At 44.8% G+C, this 16331-nt stretch overlaps 2 protein-coding genes across 3 annotated transcripts; one reads left to right on the top strand and one right to left on the bottom strand.

Annotated features, from left to right (window-relative positions):
* Positions 1-300: 300 nt before the first annotated feature.
* On the top strand, positions 301-7360 carry kif20a (kinesin family member 20A). Of its 2 annotated transcripts, none has more exons than XM_029769980.1 (17): positions 301-452; positions 1604-1800; positions 2441-2566; positions 2658-2777; positions 2884-3022; positions 3146-3321; positions 3415-3514; positions 3710-3922; positions 4037-4223; positions 4752-4895; positions 4997-5165; positions 5267-5413; positions 5496-5738; positions 5852-6083; positions 6181-6272; positions 6384-6521; positions 6823-7360. In XM_029769980.1, the coding sequence occupies exons 2-17, from the start codon at positions 1618-1620 to the stop codon at positions 7177-7179; spliced, it is 2766 nt and encodes a 921-aa protein (XP_029625840.1). In that variant the 5' UTR covers positions 301-452; positions 1604-1617; the 3' UTR covers positions 7180-7360. The 2 variants fall into 2 exon arrangements, with proteins under 2 accessions (XP_029625840.1, XP_029625841.1); XM_029769981.1 differs by having other exon boundaries at positions 311-452; positions 1615-1800.
* A 261-nt stretch (positions 7361-7621) lies between these two features.
* Positions 7622-16064, bottom strand: LOC115204429 (cell division cycle protein 23 homolog). The gene is made up of 16 exons (XM_029769988.1): positions 15771-16064; positions 15429-15501; positions 15173-15310; positions 14953-14995; positions 14531-14636; positions 13412-13544; positions 13085-13262; positions 12893-12990; positions 12728-12809; positions 12343-12496; positions 11907-12026; positions 11704-11779; positions 11525-11586; positions 11358-11436; positions 8223-8342; positions 7622-8053 (listed from the first exon to the last, which is right to left on the bottom strand). Exons 1-16 carry the CDS (start codon positions 15875-15877, stop codon positions 7901-7903), a joined length of 1722 nt encoding a protein of 573 aa, XP_029625848.1. The 5' UTR covers positions 15878-16064; the 3' UTR covers positions 7622-7900.
* Between the last annotated feature and the right edge of the window lie 267 nt (positions 16065-16331).

Raw genomic sequence — 16331 nt, 5'->3', positions numbered from 1 at the left:
CCAAATGTAAACCTCGCCCTGGACTAGAACCGGATGATTTTTAATCCAGGGCTAGGGTCCATGCAATGGCATTTTCCTATATAACAGTATTAGAACATTTGTAGATATAAAATAACACACACATAACTAGCTAAAACATTCAAATGATCAAATAAACACTTTCTAAATTCGCATTCCTCTAGTCATTTTTGTCTGTAGTTACGAGCTTCCTATTGGTCAAGGTCTGTGTGGCGTCTGTGTAATCTTTATCCTGTGATTGGTTGTGCACAGGAAGCGCGATGTTTGAATTGGTTGATTCAGTGGACGCCTTTGAGTGAGGTGTCTATGCACAAAACAAGGGGCATCGTCAAGTATCATTTCATGGCTAGATAGAGCAAGTTGTTTCTGTTTAAAAGAGTCGTTTTTTGGGGGGGTGGTTGCATTTACGAAGATAACTCACCGCGACTGACGAGGTAATTTGATTTACTGTAGAATTAGAGCATTCACTTGATGAAACTAACGTTACCTGAAGCGAAATACCTTTGCTAGATAAATGGCGAACGTTAGCCAGCTAAATTATCTTGTTTTTGCTAACGTTAATCAGCGCTTGCTAGGTAACGTTAGTGCATTTGAGATTATTATTGTACAATGAAAAGCGCGTTACAAATGTATTTTTATTTTGTAAATTAAATGCAACACATCTTAATTAAGAAACTATTTGCTAGTTAACTGTTAGTTACCGAGGCAGTTTAGTTAGACAAAGCAGTTAGTCTGTTTGCGTGTACCTGCCAATCACCAAGCCAGCCAATGGATTGCTTTATGTTGGTTCAAAAGTTTTGGCCACGTTTTCAACACTGCAGCAGCAGCCCTGTAGCTAATGTATTCAGATGTCTAAAAATATCAGTAATGGCATAATTTCATTTGGGATTGAGGCATGGAAGTGGCTGAATCTAGCACGCGAGGTGGGACTTTGGACTTTAAACCACTTTTAGATCTGAAACAAACTGGCCTAGTTAACCCTCTAGAATAAACACCAGTCTTTTGCAGACCAGCAAACTTGACTTTTGGCCCCGAGTCATCCAAGGTTCCCTTCTAATCAGATTGCCTTGTAACAAGTTACATAGTCCCGTGTAGCTCAGTTGGTAGAGCATAACGCGCCGGGTTGTGGGTTAGATTCCCATGGGGGACTAGTACGAAAAAAATGCTTAAAATGTATGCAATCATTACTGTAAGTTTTTAAATGACTAAAATGTAAAATACACATGAAAGATGTCAAAAAGGAGGATCAAGGCACTCTTCATATAATGAATTAAAATGCCTTTATTTGTATGGCATGTTCAACATGCCAGACCAGTTGAACATTTCCATTGAAAATACCTTACAAATAAAGGCATTTTAATTCATTATATGAAGAGTGCCTTGGTCCTCCTTTCTTTTTGATGACCAATTTACCCCTTTACCAAAGAGCACCTTCTGTCTACCAAAACCTACTACTGTGTACCTTAGCAGCGCTTCCCTTCCTCCCTTTTCTACATATGAAAGTTATTTTAGTAAACCTGGAAAACGTGTTGATGTAGATTTCACTCACTCTTGACAGCTCTGTGATCCCAGAATCTCAATTCAGTCACCCAACAGGTTATGGCGTTGTCTATGGCATCTCCGTGTGGAGTCCTGTCTGACGAGGAGGAGGGGGGCATGGCTGTGTTTGAATCCACGGCAGCTGACATCGGCGGCTTGGTAGGACAACGACTGAACGAAGTGACTCTGCCTGAGATCTCCATCATCTCCCCTGGACTAGAACCTCGGCCATCCATCAGAGAGGTGAGGCCTTAGCTCTGACTGAACTCATAACACTCTGCACTCAAGACATATTTAAGGTTCCTTTATTACAGGCCTACCAGTACTTGTTTATCAGTGAATGTAATGTTAATAGGTAGCACACCACTACATTGTGGTCACGGCTTATTTAGAGACACCTTTCATCACTGACTATTCTGCAACACTTGATACAACTCTTTTTGAAGACAGTGAAGTTGGACAGTGTTTCAGTTTTCCCAGACTGTCATTTTCTTTGCAACGGGCATTAGGGTAGACTCTAGACAGTTATTTATTGGTTGCAGTGATTTGTCACAAGGCAATGAGACGGGCCATCTTTTCACAAGTGCTTTATTACTCACAAACATGAATGCTTTATTCTCTGGTCAGACGTTACACAAGCTGTTGGCTTAGGGACTACTCCCTCTAACTGACCTATCAATCCTGTATGACATTTTTTGCTTGTCATTTGTACATTCATAAACATTTTGCGCCAAAAACACAGATTTCCATTGGAACTTTCTAAGTGTGTAGCTGATTTACACAAGGGGGGGGGGTCAGTGATAGGCCTATAGTATGAACATGTTCAACAATGCTGTTCATCACAGAACAGTACTATCACCACTTTCTTTCCTCCAATATTCAGAAAGCATTGGCAAAGCCAGGGGTGATCAGACAAGGCAGCGGTGGTGAGGGGAACACTGACAAAGTGAAGGTGTTTCTGCGTATCCGCCCCCTGACTGAGGGAGAGAAGGAAAGAGGAGAGGAACAGGTACGATCTGCACTCTAAATTCCATCCTATTCTCCATGTCAACTTTGAAGTACTTGTGAGACAGGTGAGATTTCCCCTCTTCTCATTTCAGGGCTCTGTGTGTGTGCAAAACGAAGAGAGCCTGATGCTCAAAGCCCCCAAAGACTCCCAGAACATGAAGAGTGCAGAGAGGGGAGTCGCCCAGAGCATGCACAAGTTCAGCTTCTCACAGGTACAGTTTCACCTTCACACAAGACCTGAGAGATAAGACTATACTATGACACATACTACATTATAATATACACAGATCACAGATGTCGTTTCATGTGTACCTCTAGATCTTTGGTCCAGAGACCAAACAGCAGGACTTCTTCGAGAGCACCATGAAGGAGATGGTGAGAGATGTGCTTCGTGGAGAGAGTCGGCTCCTCTACACATATGGTGTCACCAACTCTGGCAAGACCTACACTATTCAGGGTGAGATAGGATTGGTTGATGTAACCACAGAAAGCTAGACATTTTCACTCTTGGTTTAGCTGTTTGCTAAGTATACAGTGGAGATGGGTACCACAAAGTACTGACGTGACCTTTCCCCTGTAGGAGTGGGTCGTGAGGCGGGCCTCCTGCCCCGGGCCCTGGTGTCTTTGTTCAGGAAGTTGCAGGGCCGTCTCTACGGGGCCATGGACCTCAAGCCTGTCCTCTACCAGGAGGTACGCCAGCTGGACGCCGGTGAGGTCCGGGCTGAGGAGATCCGCAGAGACTCTCTGCTCAAAGATGTGAGGGAAACAGAAGCACAAATCACTCTGGAATCATTTGTCAACTAAGTCACGATGCCACGTTCACCTCTCCCTGTGTCTTCTCTATCACAGGAGGATGGCATGACTTCTCGGATGCGAGGCGGCACTAGTACCTGGGACAGCGGCATCGGTGGACACTCCATAACCAGCCATATCGCCACCCAGCTAGAGGGTGAGGGCATTCAGAGTGTAACATGACTCTGCTCTCTGACGCCTGGTGGGCCCTGAAGCCAAGTCTAGATTTAGACCTATACAGCATTTACACCGCTTTACAAAGCTGCTTTTTTAATATAGGCATTGGTAGTATGTAGAGTATAATCCTGGAGGTTGTGTGGTCACTGCTTAACACGCCCTTGTCTCCCAGCAGACTCTGACAGTGTGTGTCTGGAGCCAGACAGCCTGTCTCACAGCGGAGGGGAGGAGCTGGAGGAGGGGGTTCAGTTCTCTGTGTGGGTGTCCTTCTACGAGATCTACAATGAGTTCCTGTATGACCTGCTTGAGGCTCCACCCTGCCTCCAGCCTAAGAAGAGGGCCATCCTGCGGCTGAGTGATGACAAGCAGGGGAACCCTTACGTCAAGGGTAACACACATTCACTATGAACATGCTTGTAGATAATATCTAATATGTAGATAGTATTAATGTTTTTCATTGTAGTTTATTCACATTACTGACCTTTGTTTTTGTGTTGTGCAGATCTCACCTGGGTGCAGGTCCGCAGTGCAGTGGAGGCTTGGAGAGTGCTCCGGGCTGGCCGGAGGAACCAGAGCTTTGCCAGCACTCACCTCAACCACAACTCCAGCCGCAGCCACAGCATCTTCTCCACCCGGATCCTGCACGTCCACCCAGAGGCTGACCAGGGCCAGGCCACACGTGTCAGCGAGTACGTCCCATCCAGGCTTCTCATTCTCCAACCCACTGTCTTATCCTGAGTGTTCTGTCTGATCTGACATTGGTGGTGGTAGTAGTAGTGATTCTGTCCCACTAGGCTGTCTGTGACCTAGCATTAGTATAATAGTGATTCTGTCCCACTAGGCTGTCTGTGATCTAGCATTAGTATAATAGTGATTCTGTCCCAATAGGCTGTCTGTGACCTAGCATTAGTATAATAGTGATTCTGTCCCAATAGGGTGTCTGTGATCTAGCATTAGTATAATAGTGATTCTGTCCCAATAGGCTGTCTGTGACCTAGCATTAGTATAATAGTGATTCTGTCCCACTAGGCTGTCTGTGACCTAGCATTAGTATAATAGTGATTCTGTCCCACTAGGCTGTCTGTCTGTGACCTGGCATTAGTATAATAGTGATTCTGTCCCACTAGGCTGTCTGATCTAGCATTAGTATAATAGTGATTCTGTCCCACTAGGCTGTCTGATCTAGCATTAGTATAATAGTGATTCTGTCCCACTAGGCTGTCTGTCTGTGACCTGGCTGGCTCAGAGCGTTGTAAGGACCAGCGCAACGAGGAGAGGATGAAGGAGGCCAACAATATCAACACCTCCCTCCACACCCTGGGCCGCTGTATCGCTGCTCTGAGGCACAACCAGAACAACAAGTAGGCCACACACACATCTAAACAAGAGGAATTCATCAAATGTAAATTAAATGCATCCCAGCATTGTACTGTCCAGATGACACGTTCTCCTGTCCCTACAGGTCGCGACCCCCTCAGGTGGTGCCGTTCAGAGACAGTAAACTGACCCGGGTCCTCCAGGGCTTCTTCTGCGGCCGCGGGCGCTCCAGCATGGTGGTCAACATCAACCCCTGTGCCTCTACCTACGACGAGACCCTGCAGGCCCTCAAGTTCTCTGCCATCGCCACACAGGTACAAACAGCTCTCGCCTTGCAGTTAATAATACAGCCTTGGTTTCAGATAAATATTCAGTGGGTGTGGTTGTGACCTCTGTCGTCGGTCTCCTCTCTCAGCTGGTCCATGGGCCATCCACCAAGACCCGGGTGGCCTACATCCTGTCCCTGCTGCGGGAGCCCCAGCCTCACTCCAATGACAGCACTCTGATTGAGGAAGACGAGGACAGTGATGAAGATGGGGACATCACCATGTTTGATTCAGATGTATGTCCTCCGTCCCACTGAATGAAATGTCAACTTGTGTGTGTTGGACCTCAATGACTGACTGGGTCTGTGCTGTGTTCAGGCTCTGCTGCGGGCCATCGAGGTACTAAAGAGAGAGGTGCAGAGGCAGCGGGAAGAGAAGGAGGTGCTGGAGGCCACCATCAGAGAGCAGGTGTTCTCTGAGATGATGGAGGTCATCTCTGGTATGGAGAAGGACTTCAGCCAGACCCTGGAGACAGAGAAGGCTCTGATGGAGGAGAGGTTTGAGGACAAGATCAACAACCTGCAGAAAAGCCTCAAGAGATATTACAACCAGGAAATAGAGGTGAGGGATAGGACAGTCTGTAGATGAAGTTATCAGGTCTTTCAGTGGGTTTAGAATAGAGTTTTCTATGCTACAGATGGTTGATTCCTTTCCACCTTCCCCCCCCATCCTAGGAGCGTGATGAACAGATTGAGGCACTGACTGCAGCCCTGGAGAAAAAGGGAGGTGTGTCCCTAGCAGAGCCAGCCCCGCTCCCCCTCTTCCCACCCCTAGCCCTGGGGGGAGAGGCTGAGGGTCCCACGCCCCGTCGCTCCCAGCGCCTGGCCTCCACAACCACAGGAGAGCTGTGCAGAGTGAGGGCTGAGCTGGACCAGTGTCGTACTGAGCTGCTGGAGAAAACACAAGGTAAGAGGAGAGGGAGGACCAGGACAATTGGGAACGAGGGAAGTCTAGATGATTGATTGGCAAATGGCACGGGTCTTTATAACTAACTCTCTTCCAGAACTGAGGCGCGTCCAGGGGCAGCTCACACCACCAGAGCACTCCGACGCCCTGACCAACGCTGCCGACCGCAAGCTGGGGGAGGGCCAGAGGGTCGGTACTCCAGCCAGGGGCGTAGTCTCCTCTCACATTACCGCCGTACCTTTTTGTATTAAACACTATAACTATTGCTGGGATTTTAACATGTTTGTGCCTCTGCTGCAGAACCTGCGTCAGTTGCGTCTGGACCTGCAGAGGCTGGGTCTGAACCTGCAGTCTGGAGAGAGGGCATGCTGCCGCAACACTGGTGGGGAGAGGCTGCGCCATGCGCTCACTGCTGCAGACCACACACTGGCCAAACAGGTACACACCTATAGAATTCAATAGGACTTCATTCCTTGGCAGGGGAGGGGAACACTTTGTTCTTAGTGATCCTAGGCAGGGGAGGGGAACACTTTGTTCTTAGTGATCCTAGGCAGGGGAACACTTTGTTCTTAGTGATCCTAGGCAGGGGAGGGCTGCTACTAGTTGGTGTGTTTCTGCCACTTTGAAAAAGCATGTATTCAACTGGAAATCTGTGGGAGGTAGACTTCGTAGCCCCCCCCCCCCCCCCCAATGTAAAGAAGAGAACCCTGTCCACCCCTCACCCTGTCCACTCCCTCAGGACCAGACCCTGGTAGAGCTACAGAACGGCCTGCTGCTGGTCAAGGCTGACCTGAGGAGGAAGGCGGAGACACTGGCCCAGATGGGTCAGATGCCCCCCTGTGGCTCGGCCTCTGCTACTCCCGGCTCCTGTCAGAAGAGGGGATGTGGGGCAGCAGGCAACGCTGAGAACCAGCCCCCAGAGAAACGACACTTCTTCCGCTCCCTTTTCCCACAACACACCCCGTCACGAAGCAGACAACAGGGACGCCCCCGAGAACCTCAAACCACACCCTACTCACGGATCCTTCGCTCCCGCCAACAGTCCCCTCCCCCAAGTCCTGGCCCCTCTGGCAGGTACAGGGTTACCAAGTGCTGACTTGAGAACTAAAAGTCAGGATGCTGATTTTATCCTCTACCGTTATGCAAACAATTGTTTTTAAATGCCTTTTTTATTTCAAGTGTTACTACAGTATCTGCACTGCTATCTTCCTTATGAATGCAAAAGTTGTTTTTGTAGTGGACTCTGGTATACCTGAGTATTAAACACAATGCTACAACTTTTCAGTTTCTGATCTGATAAATGTTTGTCAAAATGCAGGGTAACATTAGATTCTGGTTGAATGAGGACTGATGCACATATTACCTCCTGCTAAAGTGCTTTAAGAGTTACTATTAGACATTATTTAGTTTAAATGTTTCAATTGCATTCTAATGTAAAGGTTTTGCTTTCAATGTTTGTCGTCTTTCAATATACTTTGGTGCAACAGTGAAATTTATAAATTCTTGTAAAAAAAAAAGCATTTATTCTAACTGCATGCTAATGTTACTTTCCATTGATTTAATGACACTCCCACCTGTCAATGGTTCAGAGAATTCTTTCATATTCAAAAGCAGGATGGCAACTGCTGCACCGACATGTAAACATACACAGAAAATATTTACATTATGTATAAGGGTAGACATTCAGTCTCCCTCTATGGCATTAAGTACTAATTCACCATAACTGTACATGGAACCAACAGGATATAAGGCAGAGATGAGATTGTCCCATTAGTCAAAGTGATGCAGAGCTTTCAGCTAGCCAGTGGGGTGGTGTGTCAGGGGGAGAAGGAGGACAGATCGAGGGGAGACACCCTCCTAACAGGGGTGTTGTTGGAGGACAGCGGTCCAAACAGGTCTGTGGATGAGGCCTCCATATGGTCTCTGACCTGGGAGATCTGTCTGAGTAGAGCCTTGCCTTCCTCACGTGCCTGTAGAGGGACACCAAAGCAATCAGCCAGCACCATAAATCTGGTCTGCAACTCCAACAGGACTGACACTTTAGCTGTACCGGACAAGCAGTAGTGTATGTAGATATATTTCGATATGATGGGACACTTTTTCCCCACGGACAACAGTTCAACTGGAGGCATTGCTTACGTCATTGTAGTCACAGCAACGTTGTGCACACAGTGAAGCCTCATCATAAAGTTTGTTCTTGAAGTAGTACTGGCCAAGGTAACGCAGGGCCGTGCTCACCTCTGCATGCTCCAGCTGCTCCTGTAAGCACAAACGTTTCACTAACTCCAGGTGCATATTCATAATGGAAACCGTTTACAGTTGAACGAAAACGCAAGCAAACTGAGCAAAACGAGTTTCCATTGAACAAAGTTAGGTAGGTCTCTGTTTGCTTCCGTTTGAATAAACGTTATGCAACAGAATCGGCGTAATGAATATGCCCCCAGCTGTGCCAACACAGGGACTGGTCCTAGACTGACTCAATGGTACAAACATACCTATGCAATAACCCACATAACAATTTGGCTCAATACTCAAATCAAATTTATTTATATAGCCCTTCATATATCAGCTGAAATCTCAAAGTGCTGTACAGAAACCCAGCCTAAAACCCCAAACGGCAAGCAATGCATGTGAAAGAAGCATGGTGGCTAGGAAAAACTCCCTAGGAAAAACTCTAGAAAGGCCAAAAACCTAGGAAGAAACCTAGAGAGGAACCAGGCTATGAGGGGTGGCCAGTCCTCTTCTGGCTGTGCCGGGTGGATATTATAACAGAACATGGTCAAGATGTTAAAATGTTCATAAATGACCAGCATGGTCAAATAATAATAATCATAGTAGTTGTCGAGGGTGCAACAAGCACGTCCGGTGAACAGGTCAGGGTTCCGTAGCCGCAGGCAGAACAGTTGAAACTGGAGCAGCAGCATGGCCAGGTGGACAGGGGACAGCAAGGAGCAGTCCACCTTGCTGTCCCCAGTCCACCTGGCCATGCTGCTGGCCAAATACTCCAGCATTTTGCTGGAGTATTTGCTGGAGTATTTGGCCAGCAGAATGCTGGCCAAATACTCCAGCATTTTGGATTTGCGATAAAATGTTTTATATGAAGTGACAGTACACAATGTTACCTTTTATTTGAGGGTGTTTTACCGTTTAGAAATTAAAGTAATTTGTATCTAGTCGCCCTATTTGAAGGCATAAATATTTCGACAAATTCACCTATTGTGAATAAAATTGTTAGAAGTTTAGATTTGGTCCCATATTCCTAGCACGCAATGACTACAAACTTGTTGGATGCATTTGCACTTTGTTGTTTTTGATTGTTGTGCCCAATAGAAATGAATGGTAAATAATGTGTCTAACTTTCTCACCCATCATTAGTCACAATTCATTCATGATTATCTGCAATCCTGGTAGTATCCACATTAAAATGTAGAAGTGTTCAGAAACATTCTATTCTTATTTACATTAAAAGTTACTCCGAAATGACAAAACATTTTTACCATTAATTTCTATTGGGCACAACATAATCCAAAACAAAGTGCAATTGCATCCAACAAGCACTAGTTTTATGTAATGTAGCCATTGCATTCTAGGAATGTGACCAAATACCATACTCAAAAACACTAAGTGAATTTGTCCAAATATTTATGACAACTTCAAATGGGGTGACTAAATACATAAAGTGCTTTAATTTCTAAACAGTAAAACAGATACAGTGCATTCAGAAAGTACTCAGACCCCTTGACTTTTTCCACTTTGTTACATTACAGCCTTATTCTAAAATTGATGAAATAGTTTTTCCCCCTCATCAATCTACACACAATACCCTCATAATAACAATGCAAAAAAATTGAAATATCACATTTACATACAGTACCAGTCAAAAGTTTGGACACACCTACTCATTCAAGGGTTTTTATTTATTTTTACTATTTTCTACATTGTAGAATAATAGTGAAGACATCAAAATGAAAAAAATTACACATATGGAATCATGTAGAACCCAAAAAGTGTTTGGTTAAAGACCAAAGTCCATGTTATGGCAAGAACATCTCAAATAAGCAAAGAAAAATGACAGTCCATCATTACTTTAAGACATGAAGGTCAGTCAATCCAGAACATTTCAAGAACTTTGAAAGTTTCTTCAAGTACAGTCGCAAAACCATCAACGCTATGATGAAACTCTCTCATGAGGACCGCCACAGGAAAGGAAGACCCAGAGTTACCTCTGCTGCAGAGGATAAGTTCATTAGAGTTAACTGCACCTCAGATTGCAGCCCAAATAAATGCTTCACAGAGTTCAAGTAACAGACACATCTCAACATCAACTGTTCAGAAGATACTGCGTGAATCAGGCCTTCATGGTCAAATTGCTGCAAAGAAACCACTACTAAAAGACACCAATAAAAAGAAGAGACTTGCTTGGGCCAAGAAACACGAGCAATGGACATTAGACAGGTGAAAATCTGTCCTTTGGTCTGATGAGTCCAAATTTGCGATTTTTGGTTCCAACTGCCGTGTCTTTGTGAAACGCAGAGTAGGTGAACGGATGATCTCCGCATGTGTGGTTCCCACCGTGAAGCATGGAGGAGGTGTGATGGTGCTTTGCTGGTGACACTATCAGTGATTTATTTAGAATTCAAGGCACACTTAACCAGCATGGCTACCACAACATTCTGCAGCAATACACCATCCCATCTGGTTTGCACTTAGTGGGACAATAATTAGTTTTTCAAAAGGACAATGACCCAAAACACACCTCCAGGTTGTGTAAGGACTATTTGACCAATAAGAAGAGTGATGTAGTGCTGCATCAGTTGACTTGGCCTCCACAATCACCTGACCTCAACCCAATTGAGATGATTTGGGAAGTGGGGGACCGCAGAGTGACGTAAAAGCAGCCAACAAGTGCTCCGCATATGTGGGAACTCATTCAAGACTATTGGAAAAGCATTCCTCATGAAGCTGGTTGAGAGAATGCCAAGAGTGTGCAAAGCTGTCATCAAGGCTACTTTGAAGAATATAAAATATATTTTGACTTGTTTAACACGTTTTTGGTTACTACATGATTCCATATGTGTTATTTCTTAGTTTTGATGTTTTCACTATTATTCTACAATGTAGAAAATAGTAAAAATAAAGAAAAACCCTTGAATGAGTAGGTGTGTCCAAACTTGACTGGTACTGTGTGTGTAATATAAACACACACACACACACACACACACACACACACACACACACACACACACACACACACACACACACAGGGTTGCTCACCCCACAGGAGAAGATGTCTTGGATGTAGATGATGTAACACTGGGCCGCATCGTCAGACTCATTAAGCTGCTCGTGAAGTCTGTCAACATACATATGTATTAGGGAATATAAAAGTCTCAACACAGCATTAAGTGGACCCACACATATACATGCTTTGATGTCCATACTTTGCCAGTTTCAGTAGAGCCATTCTCTCCACGTCCCCCACAGAGTACGCCCTCCAGTAACACTGGACAAAAAGGAAGAATAAAACTTAATGACAGATCACAGCAGTGGTTCATATATTACATTCAAATCTACAGGAAAATGAAAAATAAATGGTAGAGAGAATGCTGCTGTTGCTAACCTTCTTTGCCTCGACGTGCTGTGAAAGTTTCTCGTAGCTCTCTCCCAAAGCAACCAGCATACGAGAGTCATTGGGCCTGAGGGCCACAGTGACACGTCATTCACACTACAGTATGTAAGGATTTGGTAATAGACTTTACTACACGATACCAAGCACCCACTGACAACAGAACCCTCTACCTTGGTTTTTACTCAAACACACACCTGAGCTGGTGGGCCTTTCGATAGTAGTAAAGACAATAGAATGGCATCTTGAGGATCTCATAGGTCTGTCCCAGGCCATACCAGGCACGGTAGTCTCGTTTGTTCACTTCAATAGCGTGCCTGACCAACAAAGAAAACATACACAGAAATAGAAAAGCATGGAGCACAACTCTCTCAGACCCATAGGATCAGTAATGCCAGTGTGGTGTGCACCAGTTATTTCTTTATATTAAACCACTACTATTTTGAATGTTGTAGCTATAAATTGTCCTGTTTGAAATAGCCCTAGCAAACTTCACATTTCTCAAGTAAAAATTACTCATTACTATCAATATCAGTAAAATGTCCTCGATAAATGACTGATTGGGTCAGTAGCCATAATTTTTGGTTTATTGTCCCAGCTCTAAGCCATGCCATAGTGGACAGTCAGTCTGACCTGTAGGCCTGGATGGCAGCAGAGGTGTTCTTCATCTCCATGTACTCGTGGCCCATCAGAGTCCAGGCTCCCAGGCAGCGAGGGTTCAGCTTCAGAGCCCTCTGGAAGTACAGCGCTGCCTTTTCATGCTGCGACCGCAGGCTGTAGTAGTTACCTACACACAGGACAGACAGAATACACTCGTTAGAAACATAACATATCACCTGTAGGTAGAGTTGGTTGTACTTCTTAAGTCTTGAAAGGTCTGTCTGTGATTACTGAACATAGTAAAGAGTTCTGGTAAGGGTGTTTATGTCCGGCTTTGACTTGAGAAGAGGTGTGGTTTTCTGTCCTGCTTTTTTTTTCTTCTCAGTCCTGTTTAGCTGTGTAGTGGCAGAATCCTTACCGATGACACAGCAGGTTTCTACCCTGTACTTGTCTATCTCCACCAGGTTGTGGGCCAGGTAGCTGAGCTCTGGCTTCATGCTCTGTGGAAACACAACAGACAGTCAGACATGTTCATAAAGACAGAGCCCGACAGATGGAGACAGTCAATTAAGTGGGGTCTCACACGGACGTATAGCAGGTTGGAGAACGTGTCCATGTTCTCAATGCGAAAGGGATCCTGCTCCCGCAACTCATTGAACAGAGCCAGAGCCTGGTCAATATCTATGACAAAGAAAAGCATAGGTGTGAAACTGAATAGAGGAAAGAAAATACCTAGCAGAATGTTTCTTCATATTACTTTATTGACTTGACAGACCTCGAATGTTGTGGTAGGCCACAGCAATCTGTGAGATGATATACGTGCTCTTGGAGAAGCCGGACTCAATCAGACTCTGGTATTTCTGCAGGGCCTCTTTGATCATCTGCAGCTCTGTGTACATGTGGGCCATGAAGAAGTCTCTGATCCAGCAGTCTGGCAGAGACAGGGACTTCAGCTGACGAGAGGAGAGAGGAGCCACAAGTATATCATTGTAATATTCTATATAAGTTCATTGACATGTAATGTAGTCCAGTAGATCTGGGAACTACTGTAGTGGGTACAGAGGAGAAATTATCTGTGTGTGTATGTGTGTGTGTGTATTACCATGTCAATGTTGGTGATGAGGTTACAGAGCTCCAGCCACGCTCCCCAGTGTAGAGGTAAGGCATGGGTCGCCTCCACAAACACTTCTACCGCCTCCTTCAGTAGATCCAGCTTACGCAGAACCACCCCATACCTGCACAAACGCACAGGTTTGTGAGGTTAAAGACTCACTGTACACGTATATGGGGGAGGTTGTAAGAGACCTGGTCGTGTGGTGCCAGGACAACAACCTATCCCTCAATGTGATCAAGACAAAGGAGATGATTGTGGACTACAGGAAAAAGAGGACCAAGCACGCCCCCATGCTCATCGACAGGGCTGCAGTGGACCAGGTTGAGAGTTTCAAATTCCTTGGTGTCCACATCACCAACAAACTATCATGGTCCAAACACACGAAGACAGTTGTGAAGAGGGCACGACAAAGCCTATTCCCCCTCAGGAGACTGAAAAGTTTTTGCATGGGTCCTCAGATCCTGACTGGTTGCATCACTGCCTGGTATGGAAACTGCTCGGCCTCCGACTGCAAGGCACTACAGAGGGTAGTGCAAACGGCCCAGTACATCACTGGGGCCAAGCTTCCTGCCATCCAGGACCTCTATATCATGCAGTGTCAGAGGAAGGCCCTAAAAATTGTCAAAGACTCAAGCCACCCTAGTCATAGACTGTTCTCTCTGCTACCGCACGGCAAGCAGTACTGGAGCCATAAGACTCCTGAACAGCTAATCAAATGGCTACCCAGACCCCTCTTTTACTCTGCTGCTACTCTCTGTTTATAAATCTATGCATAGTCACTTTAACTCTACCTACATGTACATATTACCTCAACTAACCGGTGCCCCGCACATTGACTCTGTACCGGTATCCCCTGTATATAGCCTCCACATTAACTCTGTACCGGTATCCCCTGTATATAGTCTCACTACTGTTATTTTACTGCTGCCCTTTAATTATTACTTTAATTTTCTTTTTTACTTAACACTTATTTAAATTATTAAAGCATTGTTGGTAAGGGCTTGTAAGTAAGCATTTCACTGCTTAATACAGGTTGTTGTAGTCAGCACATATGACAAATAACATTTGATTTTGATTTGAGTGTGTGTGAGAGTGCGAGGTGCTTACAGGTACAGAGTGAATCCTTCCAGCTCTCCAGCACTGTGTTTCTTACTCAGCTCCACCCTCAGCTCCCGCAGAGCCTCGTTACGCACCTGACCTTTCTCCAGAGGCCCTGCAGCCAATCACAGCAGGCAAAAACAACAAATCAAGACATTTACATTTTAGTCATTTAGCAGACGCTCTTATCCAGAGCGACTTACAGTAGTGAATGCATACATTTCATTTCATTTCATGCATTTGTTTTTGTACTGGCCCCCCGTGGGAATCGAACCCACAACCCTGGCGTTGCACACACTATGCTGGCGTTGCAAACACCATGCTCTACCAACTGAGCCACAGGGAAGACATTGAACTCTGTCGTGAGACACAATTTTGATTTAGGTGGCATTGATGCTTTTATTTGGTGGCATTATTTGGTGGCTCCTCACCCAAGCTGTCCACAGTCTCATCATCTTTCTTCTTTTCTCCAGACTGGAAACCAAGGAAACAGATGAGTGTCAGAATTTGACAACATCCCTGAAATGACAGGCTACATTGGATGGCCCCCATTGAGGAGTTACAAGTGTTCTGGACAATTGTATTGTCTCTATTCCCATTTTGACAACTAGATTTCTAGAGGTGATGTTGCTGTGAATTGAAACACCTCACCAGATATCGAGAGTACATGTACAGGAAGTATGCTTTCTGGCTGCGGCAGCCGCGAAGGAAGTAGGCAGCACGGTCATACTCTTTCAGGTCAAAGTAGGACTTGGCCAGGCCAAGAGCATCCAGGTCCTGACCATCCTCCTACAACCAGGATGACAGAGGTAACAGATTGTACATATCACTCAAATGGCCTTCAATTCAAAAACACAAGCAACTTGTTCATGCATTAATAAGGGAAATATTATCTTTAGCCACAAACCTCAGTAAAAGTTGCCGATGGAGGTAATTCATTCTTGGGAAGGGGGTCCAAGGCAAATGCCAACTCTGAAGCCCTAAAATAATTTCACACAACCATCGGTGATATCACTGACGTAGTTAACGCAATGTTTTATCAACTTCAATATGAAGCTGTATTAAGAAAATAAGAGCCTGAACCGGTCTGAAAAAAATAGGCTAGATTTGACAAGACTTGCAAGTTAATCGTTGGATAGCTAGTTAGCATTAGCAAGCTAGCTAGCTAACAAGTGTGAGTTCACCAACTGAAGCTATTCTTCACTGAAAGAAATACAATGATCATAACATCAACAATAGAGCTTCTTACCATTTCACGCTATGTACAAGTCCTCTTTCTTTACAAAGCGATATCACAGTGATCAGCTGTTTTTTAATTTCAACTAAATCGCCAAACTCACTACACAAAGCCGCCATTTTTCATACCTTGATTTTACGTCATAAAAACACAAGTCGCGATTGGACAGTATTAGTCTAGTCGATTTATAGCAATAGCTTTTCAGCTGTTTACCTGAAATTCTTCTTTGCAATGTAACAAAGTTTTAGAAATGAGTTGAAGTCTTCTAAGAATAGGCTACCTAAATATTTGTAAGTGAGATGGAAATCAACTACAATGCCGTTCAGAATGTATCCAGAGGGTGGCAGCCTGTACCACAGAACACGATACATTTTGCTACAGTACTGTCAAGACAGCTGATTAGGTTTCCAGTATGTCGAATAAAAAAATGTATGACAGGCCTGATGGAAACAGCACATTTGTCGGTAAACTTTCCAAATGTTGACAAAAAAACGATTTTATGAGCAAATATTGATCACATTTTGAGTCATTTTGAGTACATTTTGAGTCACGGGATGACATGTGTGGTCCTCC

Source organism: Salmo trutta, chromosome 12 (assembly GCF_901001165.1).
Source record: "Salmo trutta chromosome 12, fSalTru1.1, whole genome shotgun sequence".
NCBI lineage: Eukaryota > Metazoa > Chordata > Actinopteri > Salmoniformes > Salmonidae > Salmo > Salmo trutta.
The sequence above is the reverse complement of the archived record's forward strand: the minus strand, read 5'-3'. Positions and strand labels throughout refer to the sequence as shown.